This window comes from Balaenoptera musculus, chromosome 15, assembly GCF_009873245.2.
Source record: "Balaenoptera musculus isolate JJ_BM4_2016_0621 chromosome 15, mBalMus1.pri.v3, whole genome shotgun sequence".
Taxonomy (NCBI): Eukaryota; Metazoa; Chordata; class Mammalia; order Artiodactyla; family Balaenopteridae; genus Balaenoptera; species Balaenoptera musculus.
The window spans coordinates 23,576,788-23,599,165 of NC_045799.1; the positions used below are offsets into that span (position 1 = coordinate 23,576,788).

General features: G+C 39.6%; 1 protein-coding gene across 6 annotated transcripts in view; it reads right to left on the reverse strand.

The window, feature by feature from the left end:
• Window positions 1-22,378, reverse strand: part of PHF20 (PHD finger protein 20) — a 138,386-nt gene that overhangs the window by 69,143 nt on the left and 46,865 nt on the right. For 5 of the 6 annotated variants that reach the window (XM_036824328.1, XM_036824327.1, XM_036824323.1 and 2 more), the window contains 5 exons: window positions 11,356-11,435; window positions 8,128-8,515; window positions 3,757-3,870; window positions 2,660-2,848; window positions 1,283-1,462 (listed from right to left, as the gene is read on the reverse strand). In XM_036824328.1, coding sequence (XP_036680223.1) covers window positions 1,283-1,462; window positions 2,660-2,848; window positions 3,757-3,870; window positions 8,128-8,515; window positions 11,356-11,435 — 951 coding nt within the window. The remainder of the gene's footprint in view (window positions 1-1,282; window positions 1,463-2,659; window positions 2,849-3,756; window positions 3,871-8,127; window positions 8,516-11,355; window positions 11,436-22,378) is intronic. The other variant, XM_036824329.1, reaches the window with a different exon arrangement.

Below are 22,378 nucleotides of genomic sequence, written 5' to 3' on the forward strand. Positions count from 1 at the left end.
AGACACACTTTGAACTTAAAGACATAGTTATATTGAAAGAAAAGTGATAGAAATAGATATACCATGCATACAGAAAGCAAAAGAAAGCTGGAGTACCTTTTTTGAAAGCTGGAGTAATATCAGACAAAGTACACTTCAAGTAAAAGACTATCACCAAAGCCAGAGTTATATTTCACATTACAAAGGGGACAACTCAGGAGTTCCCTGGTGGCCTAGTGGTTAGGATTCCAGACTTTCACTGCCGCAGCCCAGGTTCAATCCCTGGTCGGGAACATCCCGCATGCCGCACGGCACAGCCAAAAACAAACAAAAAAAAAACAAAAAAGATTGAAATCCTGCAGAGTATGTTCTTTGACTATAATGGAATTACATTATAAATGGTAACAATAAGGTATCTATAAAATACTTCCCTGGTGGCACAGTGGTTAAGAATCCGCCTGCCAATGCAGGGCACACTGGTTTGAGCCCTGGTCCAGGAAGATCCCACATGCCGTGTAACCATTAAGCCCATGCACCACAACTACTGAGCCTGCACTCTAGACCCCACAAGCCACAGCTACTGAAGCCCACGCACCTAGAGCCCGTGCTCCACAACAAGAGAAGCCGCCGCAATGAGAGGCCCACGCACAGCAACAAAGAGTAGCCCCCGCTCGCCGAAACTTGAGAAAGCCCGTGCGCAGCAATGAAGACACGATGCAACCAAAAATTAATCAATTTAAAAACAAAAACAAACAAACCAATACTTGGAAATGAAACAACACACTTCTAAGTAACCCATAGTCAACAAATAAATCATAGATATTTTGAATTGAATGAAAATGAAAATACAACATACCAAAATTCGTAGGATGTAGCTAAAGCAGTGCTTAGTGGGAAATTTTATAACTTTAAATGCTCATATTGGAAAAGAAGAAAAATCTAAAATTAATGACCTATGTTGCTAGAAACATTTAAAGGAAGAAAACAATAAAGATCAAAACAGAAACCAATGACATTAAAAAAAAAAACAAATAGAGAAAACTAAAGTAAAATATTGGTTCTTTGAAATTATCGACAATAATCGATAAATCCTTAGCTATACTAATCAAGAAAAGAGAGGAAACCCAAATTACAATATCAGAAATGACATGTATACAGCATTTTAAAAATGTATATAGCATTAAAATAAGAAAATATTATTAATAAAAGGTGAAAAAAATCATTAGGAAAATCCATTTTTTTTAGTTCACAATCAAAGGAGAAGCAAAAGTATAAGAAGAGGATGTTAACTCTAAATATGAACCTGCCACCGTAGAAATCTCTTGTAACTCAGCAAGGGGAGAAGCCGGTTCCGTTTTCATAGTGTTTTCTCCCATTGACTTGCAGTTCAACTCCAAGCCTGCAGGCCCCAGCCCATCCCCAATGGAGTGGCAAGTTACTGCAGATGAGACCTGGCCAGCTTCCAAAGGAGATTTCAACTGACCTAGAAGAAAAAAAGAAAGATTGGGGAACATATACATGTACATAATCTGAGAACCAAAAGTCCCACAAAAGACTGATAAAGGGGCTTCCCTGGTGGTGCAGTGGTTAAGAATCCGCCTGCCAATGCAGGGGACACGGGTTCGAGCCCTGGTCTGGGAAGATCCCACATGCCGCGAAGCGACTGGGCCCGTGAGCCACATTGCTGAGCCTGCGAGTCTGGAGCCAGTGCTCCGCAACAAGAGAGGCTGCGATAGTGAGAGGCCCGCGCACCGCGATGAAGAGTAGCCCCCACTTGCCGCAACTAGAGAAAGCCCTCGCAGAGAAATGAAGACCCAACACAGTCATAAATAAATAAATAAATAAAATTAAAAAAAAAAAAAAAAAAAAAAAAAGAATCCGCCTGCCAATGCAGGGGACACAGGTTCGAGCCCTGGTCTGGGAAGATCCCACATGCCATGGAACCACTAAGCCCATGGGCCACAACTACTGAGCCTGCACTCTACAGCCCGTGAGCCACAACTACTGAGCCTGCGCTCTTAGAGCCCGCAAGCCACAACTACTGAAGCCCGTGCTCCTAGAGCCTGTGCTCCGCAACGAGAAGCCATGGCAATGAGAAGCCTGTGCGCCTCAATGAAGAGTAGCCCCCACTCGCCACAACTAGAGAAAGCCCACGGGCAGCAACAAAAACCCAATGCAGCCAAAAATAAATTAATTAATAAATAAATTTTAAAAAAAACTGATAAAGCCAGGGTCTTTTAGAGGAAACCATTCATTTCATGGCATACAAGAATACATTCACAGGTTCCAGCACACATAGCCAGGGCTGTGAGCGTATCAAAGAAGAAGGCTAATAAAAAGCTAAAGTGAAGGGAGGATCTGCTGGAAATATTAACAAAAAGGCAGAGGGACTGGAGTGAGATGGCATCAGAAAGACAGAGACAGGAACAGGGCTCTTCAAGCACTGTACCTCCAACCCAACATTCAGACATATATAAGCAAAACCAATCACAAATGCAAACAAAAGTTTGTCTATTAAATCTTCAGTGAAGAATGTAAGAAACACTGCAGCCAATTCAATAACTTGATTTCAAGACCATCTAAAACTTGTATAAGGCAGTACACAATGACAGATTTAGACTGGTTCTCACTAGACAGGGAGCATGCTGGCAAGACCATTCCAGAACAGACTCTGACTTACCTTCTTCAGACTCCTTGGTACCAGATGATGTGTTTTGCAAAGGATCAGTAGTAACCGTATCAACCAAATCTGATACAACCAAGTCAGGATCTAGGATCTCGTGGGTCCCATTAGTGGACAGCCTGGAGGACCGTCTCCTTGATAAGTCTTTGTCAGTGTTTTCCGAGTAGTTTTTTGACTTTTCCTGGGCTATAAACCATTAAGAGAGTTGTAGTCAAGAGACCTGAAGAAATAATTCTGCTACTACAGATTTCTGGACTGGCTGCCTCTATAAGGGCTTCAACCAGAGACTTCTGGAATATTAGATCAATGATGAAAGGAAATACCCTATCCTGGTTTATAGTTTTAAGTAAAGGCACAGTCCTTCTGCCAGGATATAATTTCCCTAATTTAAGGATTCATCATCATATGTGCCAAGGTCATGTCCCAATCTTGACAAGTTTTATTTTGGGGCTTTCCAACATAAAAGTCTGCACACTAACCTCCCAAGTCAGTGAGTTTACAGAGCCTTAGAGCCATCACAAAACTTTTCTGGAGCCAACAGGGTACTTTTAAAAAAAATCAATAAATAGTATTTTTTTAATGGAAGTGTAGTTGGTTTACAATGTTGTGATAGTTTCAGGTGTACAGCAAAGTGACAGTTTCAGGTATGTACATATATATATGTACATATGTATGTGTGTACATATGTATATATATTCTTTTTCAGATTCTTTTCCACTATAGGTTATTATAAGATATTGAATATAGTTCTCTGTACTATACAGTAAAATCAATAGATAGTATTTTTAAAGTTTCACTCAGCATATGAAATCCATCCCTTCCTAAGCCATTAAATTTCCAGTGGAATTCACATCAGATGTAGTTTATGGGTATAGAGACAACACTACTGACCCCAACATTAACACAGCTTGTGCTTTGAGATTTATTTTTCCTCTAGCAGAACTCCTCTGATCCAACCACATCCCACTCACACTAGCCCCTGTGATCAAGGACAAGCATCAGCGCCTATAAGGAATAGGGGACAAGATGGACACAGGGGAATTAACCCAATGGATGTCAAGTTCTAGCCACACATACACAAACTGAAGACTCACATGAATTTTTGTCAAGCCGAGGACGCTTTAATGGGACTTCACTTCCTTTTGATATCTTCCGTCTTCTCAATTCCAATGTTATTGGTTGCAAAGTTTGAGAGTTTGAATCCACAGCTATAATGTATATAAAACCACACCAATAAATGTATGTAGTTTCTTAGTGACCAATCCTCATATTATATGTAAATAAAGCATATATATAAACATCCACACACATCCTTGCATGATAAATAGGCCCTCAAAGGGAATTCTTACTTAAGCCAAAAGGGAAAAAAAAAGTGAAATGGGTGAGATATTACTTCCTTTTAGGAGACGCAGACACCCTGCAGACTGACCTCCTGAATCTTTTTGGTTTCTCCTATGACCCAGCTCTATTCATATATTTATCTCCTGAAACCCTCTCTTTAAATACCCCAACGTGACTGCTTTAAAATATGAGGGTACAAAGGCAACAGAAAAGTCATTTTTATCACAATCAAATCTTCTTATCAAAATTTGGCTTATACAATACTCAGGAAATCCACCAGGCAGGCTAATTCTTAAAATGTGTACCCTGGGACTATGGTTTGATTATTATTTTCAACCTCTACTTACTAAATTGGTTAGCTTGGCAATGGTCCTAATTTTGAAGGACCAAAAAGAATGTCAACATTTACAACCTCTTAAAAACAATTCCAGAAAAATCTCAGGAGACTATGCCATATGATAGTCAGTGCCAGGCAAGGCTGCTTAACACTGGAAAATCCAGCCCTGACATAATTTAGCAGTGCAGAAGCTAAACCCTTAGATAGTATTCACTCTTTATTTTTATTTTTTTAATTATTTTTAAAAGTTAATTTATTTATTTATTTATTTTTGGCTGCGTTGGGTCTTCGTTGCTACGCGCGGGCTTTCTCTAGTTACAGCCAGTGGGGGCTACTCTTCATTGCGGTGTGCAGGCTTCTCATTACAGTGGCTTCTCTTGTTGTGGAGCAGGGGCTCTAGGCACGCAGGCTTCAGTAGTTGTGGTGCATGGGCTCAGTAGTTGTGGCTCGCGGGCTCTAGAGCACAGACTCAGTAGTTATGGTGCACGGGCTTAGTTGCTCTGTGGCATGTGGGATCTTCCCGGACCAGGAATCGAACCCATGTCCCCTGTATTGGCAGGCTGATTCTTAACCACTGCGCCACCAGGGAAGTCCCTCACTCTTTATTTTTAAACCTAACACTTAAGAAGTTCTCCCCCATGAGGAAAGGTGAGAATCCAAAAGGCAGGCAAAAGAAAGAAAACAAAAGAAAAGAAATAGTGGGGGACTTCCCTGGTGGCACAGTGGTTAAGACTCCGCCTGCCAATGCAGGGGACATGGGTTCAAGCCCTGGTCCGGGAAGATCCCACATGCTGCAGAGCAACTAAGCCCGTGCGCCACAACTACTGAGCCTGTGCTCTAGAGCCCGCATGCCACAACTACTGAAGTCCACACACCTAGACCCCGTGCTCTGCAACAAGAGAAGCCACCACAATGAGAAGCCCACACACTGCAATGAAGAGTAGCCCCTGCTCGTTTCAACTAGAGAAAGCCTGTGCGCAGCAACGAAGACCCAATGCCGCCAAAAATTAATTAATTAATTTAAAAAAAAAAAAAAGAAAGAAAAGGAAAGAAATTGGGAAGCTTGAGGCAAAGGTAGGGCTGGGGGTCTGATGAAGGTTGGAATGAGATAAAGAAGCAGCCAGGAGAAAGAAGAGGGAGGAAGGGAAGGAAATGGGAGGGGAAGGGGGAAGGGAGAGAAAAGACTCGTCTAAGACCAGCAGCTTCAGACCTGCCATGTCAAATGGCCAAAGGAGACAGGGCTGAGCTCTGAGGAGGCAAACCTGATGAGAATGCTGAACTCTTTGGCTCTTCCTGTGTTCAGTCTTCTCAATGGGCCGACATTATTTTGTTCCAAGGGTGGGAACTTGGAGATCACACACATTCCAAATTAAACACAAACAACCTTCCCCAAACAGCTCAGATCCTGTTCCAATAAGGTCTGTACGATCTAGAGAGCTCAAGACTCCACCGTGTCAATGAACTTATCCAAGCAATTTTTAAAGGGGATTTGAACTATATATTAGATACTGGCAAACCTTCTTCACTTTGATGCCACATACAAACTGGGGCTGACTATACAGAACTTCAGTGTTTCCCAAACTCTTATTACAGTAAGAATTATCTGGGAAGGTTGTTAACAATTAGCATTCCCAGATCCTGCTTCAGAAAATTCTGACTGGGGAAGTGTTAACAGTAAGCTTGGAAAACTCCAGTTCTCTATTAAATTGATCCTATCTGGTGTGAAATCCTACACTTAACAAAAAGGCCTGCTTATTATATCCCACATCTTAACACGGTACACTGCCCAGAGGTTTAAAACCTCCGGACTTTCTCAATTAGGGTTCCTCATTTGAAAACAGAACACAAAGGTAATTTTCTCAATTCTCCCAAGAGTGGTTTATCATTCTAGTATCACTCTCAATTTGCAGAAGTCAATTCATTAGAGGTCACAGATGCCTTGGGCATTAGAGCTTAATTCTCTCTTGGAACCCTACTGAGAAAGCCAATGAGGCCAGTGCTGTCCAGTAGACATATGAGAGCCATAAATGGAAGCCACATAGGTAATTTTCAATTTTTAGTTGTCACTTTAAGAAGTTTAAAAAAGTGAAATTAATTTTAAGAATATATTTTATTTAACCCAATACATCCAAAACATCATTCCAACATGTAGTCAATGTTTTTAAATTATTGAGATATTTTACATTCCTGGGTGTTTGTTTGTTTTGTTTTGTACTATTTGAAAACCAGTGTGGTTTTTTGTTTTGTTTTGGCCACGCTGCACGGCTAGCAGCATCTTAACTCCCCGACCAGGCATTGAACCCTCGGTGCTAAAAGTGCAGAGTCCTAACCACTGGACCACCAGGGAATTCCCTCCCTTGTGTATTTTACAAGTTACAGCCCATCTCAATTCAGAGTAGCCACATTTCAAGTGCTCAATAACCACAGGTGGCTAGCAGCTACCATATCGGACGGCACAGGTCTAGGCTCTAGTTAGGCACAGGGACAATTCCAGCATGCTCAGATCTTGAAAGTGAAACCCACTTATAACCACTGAAGGGGGAAGTGCCTTACTTCATCTGGGAAGATATCAATCTATTGTCTTATTTCATACCTTAAAATTAGAAGATGTAAGAAGGCTGTCTACTGGGAACGAGTACTAATACATTTATTTGAAGTAAATAAAGGTAGAGTTTTTGCCACAGAAATTAAGTCTGGTGTAGCTGTCTGGATTGATAGATAGGACTGGCTTTGCATTCTACATCATAAGGGAACAACAAATGAGCTAACTCTGTAGTTCCACAGTTTTGATGAGAATATATTTTATATTTTAAATTTACCCTTGGCAGCTATTCAAACTTGTAAGAAAAAAACAGATATCACTTTTTTTGTTTTTGGCCTCACCACATATCGTGTGGGATCTTAGTTCCCCGACCGGGGATCGGACCCGCGCCCCCCGCAGTGGAAGCGTGAAGTCTTAACTGCTGAACTGCCAGGGAAGTCCCCAGGTATCACTTTAAAACTAGGGGATTCACAGTTTTTCAATATTTATGTAAAGAACATGTAAACAAGAATGTCTGAAGGCCATTGCCAGATAATCACAGGCAGTGTTCAGTCTAGAGATCCTGGGGGTTCTTCACGCCACTCAGTCTAGAGAAGGAATGTTTGCCTTAGGAAGAAATTCAGGGTTTGTTTCTTTCTTGGCTATTCTAGAAGAATTCCATATTTCAACTTTTTAAAATAATTGTGTATTCTTCCCTAAATCCTCTAACCTTGACTCTACCAATTAGCCATCTCAGCTTTTTATTTAGACGGGGAAAATTTCTGATCCATAATCACTCTCCAGAGATCTCAATTTCAAATGTACCCATACCTTCCTAGGTCCAGTGTTCTTTCTTGTCGCCTCCTCCAGATGCCCACCCCTATTTACTTCTCCTTTCCCCTTTCATGTCGCTCATGTAAATGCTATTTCCTGATTCTACGTTCTAGTAAGCTTACTTAAAGTGAAATCATTTGAACTGGCAAAAGCAAAAGGCGTTATTAGCTTATTAGGCTTTATCATATAAGCTGAAGTATCTAGTGAAGTTATCTGTCACCCCAGAAGCCCAGTCAAGAACATGTTTCCGAAACTTATGTTCACCTGGATATATGCCTCCCATAAAATTCAGCTCTATGGGCATGACTTGTTTTTAGATGACAGGATGATTCAAAGTCAGTCACAAAAACAAAGTCTTGAAGTACAGAAGTTATAAAGAACCACAAAGGACCACAGAAGAACACTCTGGCATTGCACGCTTGGGAAACTCACCAGTAGGAGCTATGGAAGGGGGTCTGCCTCGCTTTCTTTTTGGCTCCCTCAAGCTTTCTTGTGGACTCTTCACAATGTCATTTTCAGGTTTCTTATCCACTTGAGCATCTCCAGAATACTCTCTGTCATTTTCTGAAATGTTCTCCTTATCTTCCTTCTCGTTCTTGGGAAGGCTCTTCTCCGACACCTTCCCCTTTTCAGAACAGATTAACTTTCCTTCTTTATCAGGCTGTTTGGGTCTCTTTTCTGTCTTTAAGGCTTTGTCCTCTTTGTCTTTCTTCACATTGGCTGTGGCTTTTCTCTGCTCTTTAAACTTCTCTCGTTTATCAGGAGATGATGAAAGACTTTTGTGTTCTGTTTCTTTAGGCCTAGCATTACCCACAATATTCTAAAATGAGCAAAATAGCGATAAAACACACTTTGGGATTACTTGCAAATATAAAATCAGATGTTTTTTTGTAAACTTATGAAGACAAAGAAATTAAAAGAGGACATGTATCAGGTCACGTAATGGAAAGCACCACTGAAAATATACACCCATATTCTGAGGTTTGAAAACCCGTCCTAAGTTTAAAGAAAATAACAGCCATGTTCAATTCCTTCTGACACAATGCTATCTCCCTTTTGATTAGTAAGTCACTAAAAAATAATTAAAGGGACAGACAACTACCCCAGGGACCTCTTCTGGGAAGCAATCTTTTTGACAGAGATGCCTTCATGCCCCATCCGTCTCCTCCCAAGAATGACTACACTGACCCAGGGCCTTTCAGAGGCTGGCTCAGTTTGCCAGCAGATGCTGATGTCCTGTGTAGAGAAGAACCCAAACTGATAACTAGAGGCGAACCGGAAAGCTGTAAAGATTTTCCATCTCAAAAACGGGGTCTTTGCTTCCTCTACTGGGTAAAGGCTGTGCTCAGTCGAACAAGCCACCTACTGCGTTCCTGAGCTACTGAGTTTTTGTCCATTAGGAGAAAGTACTGTTTCTTGGTTACTTTCCTCCTAAATTACTTTTTCAAAATTCATCTTAAAAGTCTTGTGTCCTAGTATACTGTCTCATAATAAAGCCAGCTCTGAAAGCATTGGAGTTTCCAAAACTACAATTAAGTTTATTTGTGTAAGTATCTTTCTTCCAAGACCTCAAGAGAAGAGCAGAGACCACCACACCATGTTCATATTGGATCCCTAGCACCAAGCACACACTTGGCACACAGATTTCTGCCAGGAGCAGGAAGGACTGCCTAAATACACAGTGAGTAAAAGTTTAATTTGTTCCAGAGGGAAAAGTAATAAACAAGGAGAATCCCTGTGGTTAGAAACTAAAAGAAAATATTTTTTTCAAATCCCCAAAATTTTCTGAAAGCAGCCAGGTTTGAGAACAAGCACTCCTCAGTAACTGCTGGCAGAAATATAAATTGCAACCACCAGGAAGGGGGGTTGGCAATTTAGGTCAAAAGTCTTATGTTTATACTTTTGAACTAGAATGAATTCCTAGAAATGAAATCTGCTAACAAAATAATCAGACGTGTGTACCCAGATTTACAAATATCCTTAAATGACCATTAGAAAACTGGTTACACAAAGTAGGGTTACATACATATTATAAATACTACTTAGCCATTAAAAGCTATATTCCCATACAGTACTTAGGAACTTGGGAAAATGTTATTTTGTTAAAAGAGCAAGTTATAGAACAGTAACATATGACTCAAATTTGGAAAAGAAAAATATATATACATAAATATCTTTTTAAAAAAATACAGAAGGCTATACATTAAAATGTTATGAGCAATTGCATCTAGATGATAGAATTATACAATTTTTACTTTCTTTGCACTTTTCTGTACTTTCTAAGTTTTCTACAGCAAACATATATTGTTTCTATAACTTCAAAAAAAGATAAATGTTCCTGAAATATAGATTATCAAACCACTTAGGGCAGTACAATCCTATTTAAAAAACAAAAAACAAAAAAACAATCTACTCTAATACTACATGAAAAAAGCTTTAAAAATTGTCTGACAGATATTTGTAAGAAATTTTGCTTTGTAAGTGGCCTAGCTGAGAAGTCATTTATCCAAACCACTATGTCCTCTTGGAAAAGAAAAACAAACAGGAGCCATGGGCTTGTGCTTGACCACCTGCCAGGTCTGAGATGACATGAGACACTCAGAGGCAGCTGGGAATTGAGGACTGAAGACCCACAAATCCATACAGGGTGAGGTGCTCATCCCCAAGCCAAGGCACCATGAGTACTATCAATCAGAGGAAACAGATGAACGTTTGTTATGTGGAGCCCTAGACTTCCATTTGTGGAAATTCTAGATACAATCTGACAGTTCTGGACATGTTCTTAATACAGTCCTCTATCTATCTATAATTTTGTCAATTTTCTGAAGAGGAAAACCAGAAAGGCAAAAACACTTTTGAGATTATCTTTAACAATATCATGCATCATGATGCTTTGGAATTGCTAAATATATGTTCAGAAGAATTTATTAGAAGGTTCCAGGATTACCAAATACTGTCATATCAACAACCACCCAAAGAAGTAAATAACAATTAGTTACAATCAGAATCTTTCCCCTCAGCTATTTCATTAAGACATAAATATGAAAAAAACTAAAAGGGAAAAAAAAATCATGAAGAAAGTAGGCAACACTTCTAGATGGCCAGCATCTATCTGTGTGCACCATATTTCCAATATCAAAACTCAGGACCCGTGCTTAGACAAGTACATGGATGGTGAAAGGGACAAAAGGAAACAAAATTTTCAACCCAGGCACATCTAGCACAAGTGCTTGCCAAATCTATGCCAAATGGTGGCTCCGTAACCACCAAGCCATGGTCCTGAGCTGAAGGACAAAGTCAGATGAGGAGAAAATATCTCCATCTCTTCAACCACTCAGCAAGTTCCCTGTGAGGGGAAACAGCTCTGTGGGCAGGGCACAGGAAGAGAGAAAAAAGAATAACAACCAGGTGCTTTGGGAAAAAGATAACAGGTAATGGTACTCAAGTACTGGCACTTCTGAAAAGAATTGGTATGAAAAGAAAAAGGCAGAGAGAGAGACAAATATTCACAATTTCTGAAAACTTGTGTATGGCTCTCTGGTGAAATCATGTCAGATGAAGGAAAGATTTTGTCATCATAAACAAATGTAACATCTTTGAGAAACAAAACTATAACATTAGCATTATTCATACCACAAAGCGTAAAACCACATCTCTCACCTGATCTTTCGAAAAAGCTTTGACATGAATATGTTTGACAGTCTGAACTACTCCATCATAAAATTTCACAGTGTAAGTACCTAAAATTCAAAAAGATATGATTTTAACTTGCAGTTTCATGAAAGCAACAAAACTTTTCAAAGCATAAACACAAGGGAGCTCCAACCACAATAATAAACATATGGGAATTAAAAAGTTGTTCAAGAATCACATTCAGTCTTACTTATGTCCAAGATAATAGTACACTTGCCTTTTCCTCTTTATCTTTACAAATCTTTTTATCTGTACAAATCAAAATCCATCAAAAAAAATCTCATTTTTATGGTGCTTCACTAAATCTTAAAAACTTGCACTGACTTAGACCAAGAACAAAGAGCAGTAAAACAATTAAGAATGTAAGGAAACACCAACAATGAACTATCAGAGAAATTAAGGGAACAATCCCATTTATTGTTGCATCAAAAAGAATAAGATACCGAGGAATAAACCTACCTAAGGAGGTAAAAGACCTGTACATGGAAAACTATAAGACACTGATGTAAGAAACTGAAGATGGAAAGATATATTGTGTTACACTCTTGGTGGGAATGTAAACTGGTGCAGCCACTGTGGAAAAAACTGTATAGAGGTTTCTCAAAATACTAAAAATAGAATTACCACATGACCCAGCAATTCCACTCCTTGGTATATATCTGAAAAAAACAAAAGCACTAATTCGAAAAGATACATGCACCCCAATGTTCACAGCATTATTTACAATTGCCAAGATATGGAAGCAATCTAAGTGTCCATCAACAGATGGATGGATAAAAGAGGTGGTACATATATATACATATACATATACAATGGAATACTACTCAACCATGAAAAAAGAATGAAATTTTGACATTTGCAGCAACATGGATGGACTTGGAGAGTATTATGCTAAGTGAAATAAATTAGACAAGACAAATACTATATGATCTCACGTGTGGAATCTAAAAAATACAACAAAGTAGTGAATATAACAAAAAAGAAACAGATTCACAGACACAGAGAACAAACTAGTGGTTACCCGTAGGGAGGAGGAAACAGAGGAGAGGCAAAATAGGGATAGGAGATTAAGAAGTACAAACTATTATGTATAAAATAATCTACAAGGATATATTATTCAACACAGGGAATATAGCCAATATTTTATAAGAACTATAAATGGAGTGTAACCTTTAAAAATTGTGAATCACTATATTTACACCTGTAACATATAATATTGTATGTCAACTATACTTCAATTAAAAAAAATAGGATATAAGGAAAATACAGATTTATTTATTGCTTGGTGAATTATTAATGTTTATCACTTAATCTTTATTTTCTGGCCTTAGAAGTAGTAATATCTTTTAAACTTTAAAAGAAATACGACCATCTGCTAAAGGTATTATGTTTTTAGAGGTCACATTACTCTCAAAATCCATATGAATTAGCTGCATATTACAATGTTTCAAAATAGAGACTAGGCCAAAGCACTAAATGGTGACCGCTACATTGTTAGTTTTGTTCCTTTTTTTTTTTAAGTCCAACAAAAATCACTCTCTGCTAAAAAACCGAAACTGGAAATACAAATAATCTTATCTCCCCAAATAACGCATCCAACTACAAAAGTTCTCATTAGCTGTACTCAAACCAACACTTTCAAACTTTTGCATTTTAGAACCCACCCATTTCTCTCTCTCTCTCTCTTTTTTTTTCTTTTTGGTCCCAGGGATTTATTAAAAAATAAAAATAAATTACAGTTAATCTTGTCAAGATTATCAATGAACCACTGGTAGTCATGTAATGATTTACCACTAGTAAACATGGTCAGTTTTCAGGACCAATTTACTACCCAACATGGAAGAAATAAAATAAATCCCAAGGGTTGGAAGCAGAATAATGCAACGATGAAGTTAAGATCTTCTGGCTGGTTGCCTCCTTCTTATACATTCTCTCCCCACCCACCGGCCCTCTCCTCCAGCCCTGAATAGGGTCCTGCCCATGGCTAGCCACCTCTACTGAAACCCTCCCTCTTCAGTGTTCAAAGTCCAAGCAATTTGAGCCCAATTATTTTCCAAACCTTATTTCGAATTACCAGCATACAATACCCACCAACACAAAGTGACTAGCTACTTGCCACCCACTGAAACTGTCTTGTAACATTTCCACCTCCGCATCTTTATCAAAGTGTTTTCCTGCCTGTAATGTGCCACTCATTGATCCTTAAGCACTCAGCTCAAAAGACCACAATAGTTCAGTAAAAGCTTCCTGACTTTCCTGCTACTGGAGAGTTCTCCCTCCTCTGAACTTCTCAGACTCATTTGGTACCTGGCCTACAGAGCCTCACATTTAGGTGCCTTCATATAGAAGGCAGATCCCAAATCGAAGGCAGGCTCTCCAAGGCTAGAGACCACATCTGACACTAGTTTCTCACACAGCGCCAGGCTCACTGTAACCAGTGTTTCTCAAAGTGTAGTCCCCAGACCAGCAGCATCAACAACCCTGTGAAATTACTGGAAATGCAAGTTATCAGCCCCACCCTCAATATGCTGAATCAAAAACTCTGGCAGTGTGACACAGATATGTGTTTTAATAAGGGCTTGAGGACTTCGCTGGTGGTGCAGTGGTTAAGAATCTGTCAGCCGATGCAGGGGACACAGGTTCCAGCCCTGGTCCTGGAAGATCCTACATGCCACAGAGCAGCTAAGCCCATGAGCCACAACTACTAAGCCTGTGCTCTACAGCCTGTGAGCCACTACTGAAGCCCACGCACATAGAGCCCATGCTCCGCAACAAGAGAAGCCACTGCAATGAGAAGCCCACACACCGCAACAAAGTACAGCCCCTGTTCGCCACAACTAGAAGAAAGCCTGCACGCAGCAACGAAGACACAATGCAACCAAAAATTAAAAAAAAAAAAAGACTCCATCTTGCGAGAACACCAAAATCACAACTAACTGCTGAACAATCATCAACAGGAAGACACTGGAACTCACCAAAAAACATACCCCACATACAAAGACAAAGGAGAAGCCACAATGAGATGGTAGGAGGGGCACAATCACAATAAAATCAAATCCCATAACTGCTGGGTGGGTGACTCACAAACTGGAGAACACTTATACCACAAAAGTCCACCAACTGGAGTGAAGGTTCAGAGCTCAATGTCAGGCTTCCCAATCTAGGGGTCTGGCAACGGGAGGAGGAATTCCTAGAGAATCAGACTTTGAAGGCTAGTGGGATCTGATTGCAGGACTTTGACAGGACTGGAGGAAACAGAGACTCCACTCTTGGAGGGCACACACAAAGTAGTGTGCGCATTGGGACCCAGGGGAACGAGCAGTGACCCCAGGGAAGACTGAACCAGACCTACCTGCTAGTGTTGGAGGGTCTCCTGCAGAGGCGGGGGGTGGCTCTGTCTCACCGTGAGGACAAGGACACTGGCAGCAAAAGTTCTGGGAAGTACTCCTTGGCATGAGCCCTCCCAGAGTCTGCCGTTAGCCCCACCAAAGAGCACGGGTAGGCTCTAGTGTTGGGCTGCCTCAGGCCAAACAACCAACAGGGAGGGAATCCAGCCCCACCCATCAGCAGTAAAGCGGATTAAAGTTTTACTGAGCTCTGCCCATCAGAGCAACAGCCAGCTCTACCCACCACCAGTCCCTCCCATCAGGAAACTTGCACAAGCCTCTTAGATAGCCTCATCCACCAGAGGGCAGACAGTAGAAGCAAGAAGAACTACAATCCTGCAGCCTGTGCAATGAAAACCACATTCACAGAAACACAGACAAGATGAAAAGGCAGAGGGCTATGTACCAGATGAAGGAACAAGATAAAACCCCAGAAAAACAACTAAATGAAGTGGAGATAGGCAACCTTCCAGAAAAAGAATTCAGAATAATGATAGTGAAGATGATCCAGGACCTCGGAAAAAGAATGAAGGCAAAGATCGAGAAGATGCAAGAAATGTTTAACAATGACCTAGAAGAATTAAGGAACAAACAAACAGAGATGACCAATACAATAACTGAAATGAAAACTACACTGGAAGGAATCAATAGCAGAATAACTGAGGCAGAAGAATGGATAAGTGACCTGGAAGACAGAATGGTGGAATTCACTGCTGCAGAACAGAATAAAGAAAAAAGAATGAAAAGAAATGAAGACAGCCTAAGAGACCTCTGGGATGACATTAAACGCAACAACATTCGCATTTTAGGGGTCCCAGAAGGAGATGAGAGAGAGAAGACCAGAGAAAATATTTGAAGAGATTATAGTCGAAAACTTCCCTAACACATGAAAGGAAACAGCCACCCAAGTCCAGGAAACACAGAGAGTCCCATACAGGATAAACCCAAGGAGAAACACGCCGAGACACATAGTAATCAAATTGGCAAAAATTAAAGACAAAGAAAAATTATTGAAAGCAGCCAAGGGAAAAATGACAGATAACATACAAGGGAACTCCCATAAGGTTAACAGCTGATTTCTCAGCAGAAACTCTACAAGCCAGAAGGGAGTGGCATGATATATTTAAAGTGATGAAAGGGAAGAACCTACAACCAAGAGTACTCTACCCGGCAAGGATCTCATTCAGATTTGATGGAGAAATCAAAAGCTTTACAGACAAGCAAAGCTAAGAGAATTCAGCACCACCAAACCAGCTCTACAACAGAATAATGCTAAAAGAACTTCTCTAAGTGGGAAACACAAGAGAAGAAAAGGACCTACAAAAACAAACCCAAAACAATTAAGAAAATGGTCATAGGAACATACATATCGATAATTACCTTAAACGTGAATGGATTAAATGCTCCAACCAAAAGACACAGGCTTGCTGAATGGATACAAAAACAAGAGACCCACTTCAGACCTAGGGACACATACAGACTGAAAGTGAGGGGATGGAAAAAGATATTCCAGGCAAATGGAAATCAAAAGAAAGCTGGAGTAGCAATACTCATATCAGATAAAATAGACTTTAAAATAAAGAATATTACAAGAGACAAGGAAGGACACTACATAATGATCAAGGGATCCATCCAAGAAGAAGATATAACAATTATAAATATATATGCACCCAACATAGGAGCACCTCACTACATGAGGCAACTGCTAACAGCTATAAAAGAGGAAATCGACAGTAACACAATAATAGTGGGGGACTTTAACACCTTACTTACACCAATGGACAGATCATCCAAACAGAAAATTAATAAGGAAACACAAGCTTTAAATGACACAATAGAACAGATAGATTTAATTGATATTTATAGGATATTCCATCCAAAAACAGCAGATTACACTTTCTTCTCAAGTGTGCACGGAACATTCTCCAGGATAGATGACATCTTGGGTCACAAATCAAACCTCAGTAAATTTAAGAAAACTGAAATCATATCAAGCATCTTTTCTGACCACAACGCTATGAGATTAGAAATGAATTACAGGGAAAAAAACGTAAAAAACACAAACACATAGAGGCTAAACAATATGTTACTAAATAACTAAGAGATCACTGAAGAAATCAACGAGGAAATCAAAAAATACCTAGAGACAAATGACAATGAAAACACGATGATCCAAAACCTATGGGATGCAGCAAAAGCAGTTCTAAGAGGGAAGTTTATAGCTATAGAAGCCTACCTCAAGAAACAAGAAAAATTTCAAATAAACAATCTAACCTTACACCTAAGAAATAGAGAAAGAAGAACAAACAAAACCCAAAGTTAGCAGAAGGAAAGAAATCATAAAGATCAGAGCAGAAATAGAAATAGAAACAAAGAAAACAATAGCAAAGATCAATAAAACTAAAAGCTGGTTCTTTGAGAAGATAAACAAAATTGATAAACCATCAGCCAGACTCATCAAGAAAAAGAGGGAGAGGACTCAAATCAATAAAATCAGAAATGAAAAAGGAGAAGTTACAACAGACACCGCAGAAACACAAAGCATCCTAAGAGACTACTACAAGCAACTCTATGCCAGTAAAATGCACAACCTGGAAGAAATGGACAAATTCTTAGAAAGGTATAACCTCCCAAGACTGAACCAGGAAGAAATAGAAAATATGAACAGACCAATCACAAGTAATGAAATTGAAACTGTGATTAAAACTCTTCCAACAAAAGTCCAGGACCACATGGCTTCACAGGTGAATTCTATCAAACATTTAGAGAAGAGCTAACACCCATCCTTCTCAAACTCTTCCAAAAAATTGCAGAGGAAGGAACACTCCCAAACTCATTCTATGAGGCCACCATCACCCTGATACCAAAACCAGACAAAGATACTACGAAAAAAAGAAAATTACAGACGAATATCACTGATGAATATAGATGCAAAAATCCTCAACAAAATACTAGCAAACAGAATCCAACAACACATTAAAAGGATCATACACCATGATCAAGTGGGATTTATCCCAGAGATGCAAGGATTCTTCAATATACGCAAATCAATCGATGTGATACACCATATTAACAAACTGAAGAATAAAAACCATATGATCATCTCAACAGACGCAGAAAAAGCTTTTGACAAAATTCAACACCCATTTATGATAAAAACTCTCCGGAAAGTAGGCATAGAGGGAACGTACCTCAACATAATAAAGGCCATATATGACAAACCCACAGCAAACATCATTCTCAATGGTGAAAAACTGAGAGCGTTTCCTCTAAGATCAGGAACAAGACAAGGATGTCCACTCTCACCACTATTATTCAACATAGTTTTGGAAGTCTTAGCTACGGCAATCAGAGAAGAAAAAGAAAAAAAAGGAATACAAATTGGAAAAGAAGAAGTAAAACTGTCACTGTTTGCAGATGACATGATACTATACATAGAGAATCCTAAAGATGCCACCAGAAAACTACTAGAGCTAATCAATGAATTTGGTAAAGTTGAAGGATACAAAATTAATGCACAGAAATCTCTTGCATTCCTATATACTAATGATGAAAAATCTGAAAGAGAAATTAAGGAAACACTCCCATTTACCACTGCAACAAAAAGAATAAAAGACCTAGGAATAAACCTACCTAGGGAGACAAAAGACCTGTATGCAGAAAACTATAAGACACTGATGAAAGAAATTAAAGATGACACGAATAGATGGAGAGATATGCCATGTTCTTGGATTGGAAGAATCAATATTGTGAAAATGACAATATTATCCAAAGCAATACAATCCCTACAGATTGAATGCAATCCCTATCAAATTACCAATGTTATTTTTTTACAGAACTAGAAAAAAAAATCTTATAATTTGTATGGAGACACAAAAGACCCCGAATAGCCAAAGCAGTCTTGAGGAAAAAAAAAAAAGCAGAGCTGGAGGAATCAGACTCCCTAACTTCAGACTATACTACAAAGTTACAGTCATCAAGACAATATGGTACTGGCACAAAAACAGAAATATAGATCAATGGAACAAGACAGAAAGTCCAGAGATAAACCCACACACCTATGGTCAACTAATCTATGACAAAGGAGGCAAGGATATACAATGCAGAAAAGACAGTGTCTTCAGTAAGTGGTGCTGGGAAAACTGGACAGCTACATGTAAAAGAATGAGATTAGAACACTCCCTAACACCACAAAAATAAACTCAAAATGGATTAGAAACCTAAATGTAAGACTGGACACTATAAAACTCCTACAGGAAAACATAGGAAGAACACTCTTTGACATAAATCACAGCAAGATCTTTTTTGATCCACCTCCTAGAGTAACGGAAATAAAAACAAAAATAAACAAATGGGACCTAATGAAACTTCAAAGCTTTTGCACTGCAAAGGAAACCATAAACAAGATGAAAAGACAACCCTCAGAATGGGAGAAAATATTTGCAAATGAATCAACGGACAAAGGATTAATCTCCAAAATATATAAACAGCTCATGTAGCTCAATATTAAAAAAACAAACAACCCAATCCAAAAATGGGCAGAAGACCTAAACAGACATTTCTCCAAAGAAGACATACAGATGGCCAAGAAGCACATGAAAAGCTGCTCAACATCACTAATTATTAGAGAAATGCAAATCAAAACTACAATGAGGTATCACCTCACACCAGTTAGAATGGGCATCATCAGAAAATGCTGGAGAGGGTGTGGAGAAAAGGGAACCCTCTTGCACTGTTGGTGGGAATGCAAATTGATACAGCCACTATGGAGAACAGCATGGAGGTTCCTTAAGAAACTAAAAATAGAATTACCATATGATCCAGCAATCCCACTACTGGGCATATACCCAGAGAAAACCATAATTCAAAAAGACACATGCACCCCAATGTTCACTGCAGCACTATTTACAATAGCCAGGTCATGGAAGCAACCTAAATGCCCATCGACAGACGAATGGATAAAGAAGTGGTAGATATATACAATGGAATATTACTCAGCCATAAAAAGGAATGAAATTGAGTCATTTGTTGAGACATGGATGGATCTAGAGACTGTCATACAAAGTAAGTCAGAAAGAGAAAAACAAATACTGTATATTAATGCATATATGTGGAACCTAGAAAAATGGTACAGATGAACTGGTTTGCAGGGCAGAAATTGAGACACAGATATAGAGAACAAACGTGTGGACACCAAGGGGGGAAAGTGGCGGGGGGGGTGGTGGTGGTGGTGGTGTGATGAATTGGGCAATTGGGATTGACATGTATACACTGTTGTGTATAAAACTGATGACTGGGGCTTCCCTGGTGGCGCAGTGGTTAAGAATCCGCGTGCCAATGCAGGGGACACGGATTCGAGCCCTGGTCCGGGAAGATCCCACATGCCGCGGAGCAACTAAGCCCATGCGCCACAACTACTGAGTCTGCACTCTAGAGCCCGCGAGCCACAACTACTGAGCCCCCATGCCACAACTACTGAAGCCCGCACGCCTAGAGCCCATGCTCAGCAATGAGAGAAGCCACTGCAATGAGAAGCCTGTGCACCGTAACCAAGAGTAGCCCCTGCTCGCCACAACTAGAGAAAGCCCGCGCGCAGCAAAGAAGACCCAACGCAGACAAAAATAAATAAATAAAATAAATTTTAAAAAAAAATTGATGACTAATAAGAACCTGCTGTATAAAAAAATAAATAAAATTCAAAAATTAAAAAAAAAAAAGAATGGAAAAACAACAAGGTCTTACTGTATAGCACAGGGAACTATATTCAATATCTTGTGATATACCATAATGGAAAATATGAAAAAAATAATGTATATATAGGTATAACTGAATCACCTTGCTGTATACCTGTAACTAACACAACTATACGTCAATAAAATAAAATTTTTTTTAAAGTAAAAAAAAAAAAGTTTAATAAAGCCTTGAGGTGACTCTGGTGCACACTGAAGTCTGAGAACCACTGTTGTAAACAATGAGTAACTACCTACTGTTTTACTCCTGGTAATTACAAAATAAAAGTGATTATTTGTCACAAGTGTCACCAACACAGAAAAGTGGCTAGCAAACAAGACAGACACAAGGATACACAGCTGGTTTTATATATATATATATATTTATGTGTATATATATATATATTTATATATTTATATATATATATATATATAAATAATACTTATACAGATATATATAATTGGTTGGTTAAAGCAAGCAATGAGATGACAGGCTATGATAAGTATTCTACATAAGGCACGTCAGCAATGACTGATGAATACTTACAACAAAGACCTGGGTTCCTGTCTTCCTGCCTCTATTGTGAGGGTGTTGGCAAGCAAAGGAGCAATGATAATAAGCAAGGCTGTGGAACTCTAAACAGACTCTTTTCAAGCAACCATGGCAAAGCTCTGGCCAGTCTAAGGATGGGGGTTTGGGGGTGGGGACCTTAAGAACCCAATTCTCAAGAAATCTTAAATATTAAGCATGCCAACAAGCCACCCATGTCTATACTTTCAACTATCTTATCAACAAAGTTCATCATCCGTTACATCAAAATGAAAACTGCCCATTTTTACAGACATTTCAAACATCCAGAAGGACAAAATGCTACCCAAAAGTCCAACATTTTCAGCTACTTGAAGTCAATTTTGAAGCTTAGTCCTGACAGCAGGCTCAGAATGGAGGCCTTAGATGAAGGGATGGACCCTGAGTTCCATGGAAGTCTACAACAGAGCTAGAAGCAGAACCCAAGCCTGTCTGCTGACCTCTGACTAATTCTTCTCCCACCACCCCACACTGCCTATTCCCCAGGTCCCTCAGCCTCAATTCTAAACCACAAACCCAGAGCACCACTGGCCACTCTGAAATGACCCAAACTATGGCCAAAGGTGCTCAGGGGCCACTGTCCTTAGATAACAATATCCTGGTCCTGACCCTTTTTACTTCCAAAGAACTACAAGGGATCATCTTGAAACTTTCTCCCTTGATCATGCACACAGCCTAACCTGGGCTTCAATAAATCAGAGGGAACAAAACAACACATCTCACAGACAACAGTGGTCTAGACCCACTTCTGGAGAGAGGCCCCAAATCTACTTTAATGGTTTCATGCATAACTAAAAGAATATCTTCCCACAGAGTCCTCCCAAGGGTGGCTGGCAACAGAGCTCTCCCATGGCCATAAACAAAAAACATGTAAATGACAGAATCCAAAATAAGAACATTCTTGACACAAAGCCCACCTGCCTCAGGCTCCCTTAAGAAGCTCCTGTCTTTACCAGATGAAACAAAGCTTCCTGGCTTTGCCCTCTGGGGGTTAAGAACTCAGCATATCAGACAACCTTACAGAAGTCCGTAATAGCAGAAGGGATGTAAGAACAAAACTAGAGACGTGTAGAAAGCTCATCTTCTCTAGGACCAAGGAAACAGGTGACTCTAGAAAGGACCGATTTCTGTTGCTCTTGAAATCTACCATAAGTGTGACTCAGGGCCCTTTTACTATCCCGCTCATTCTCCAGGAGTCAGAGAATTCCATAATATCATGGATAGGAGCTTTCAAACATGGTTTCTCAAAGTCCTGAGGTTCCCACAGATGTGCCTAAGGGGGTGGG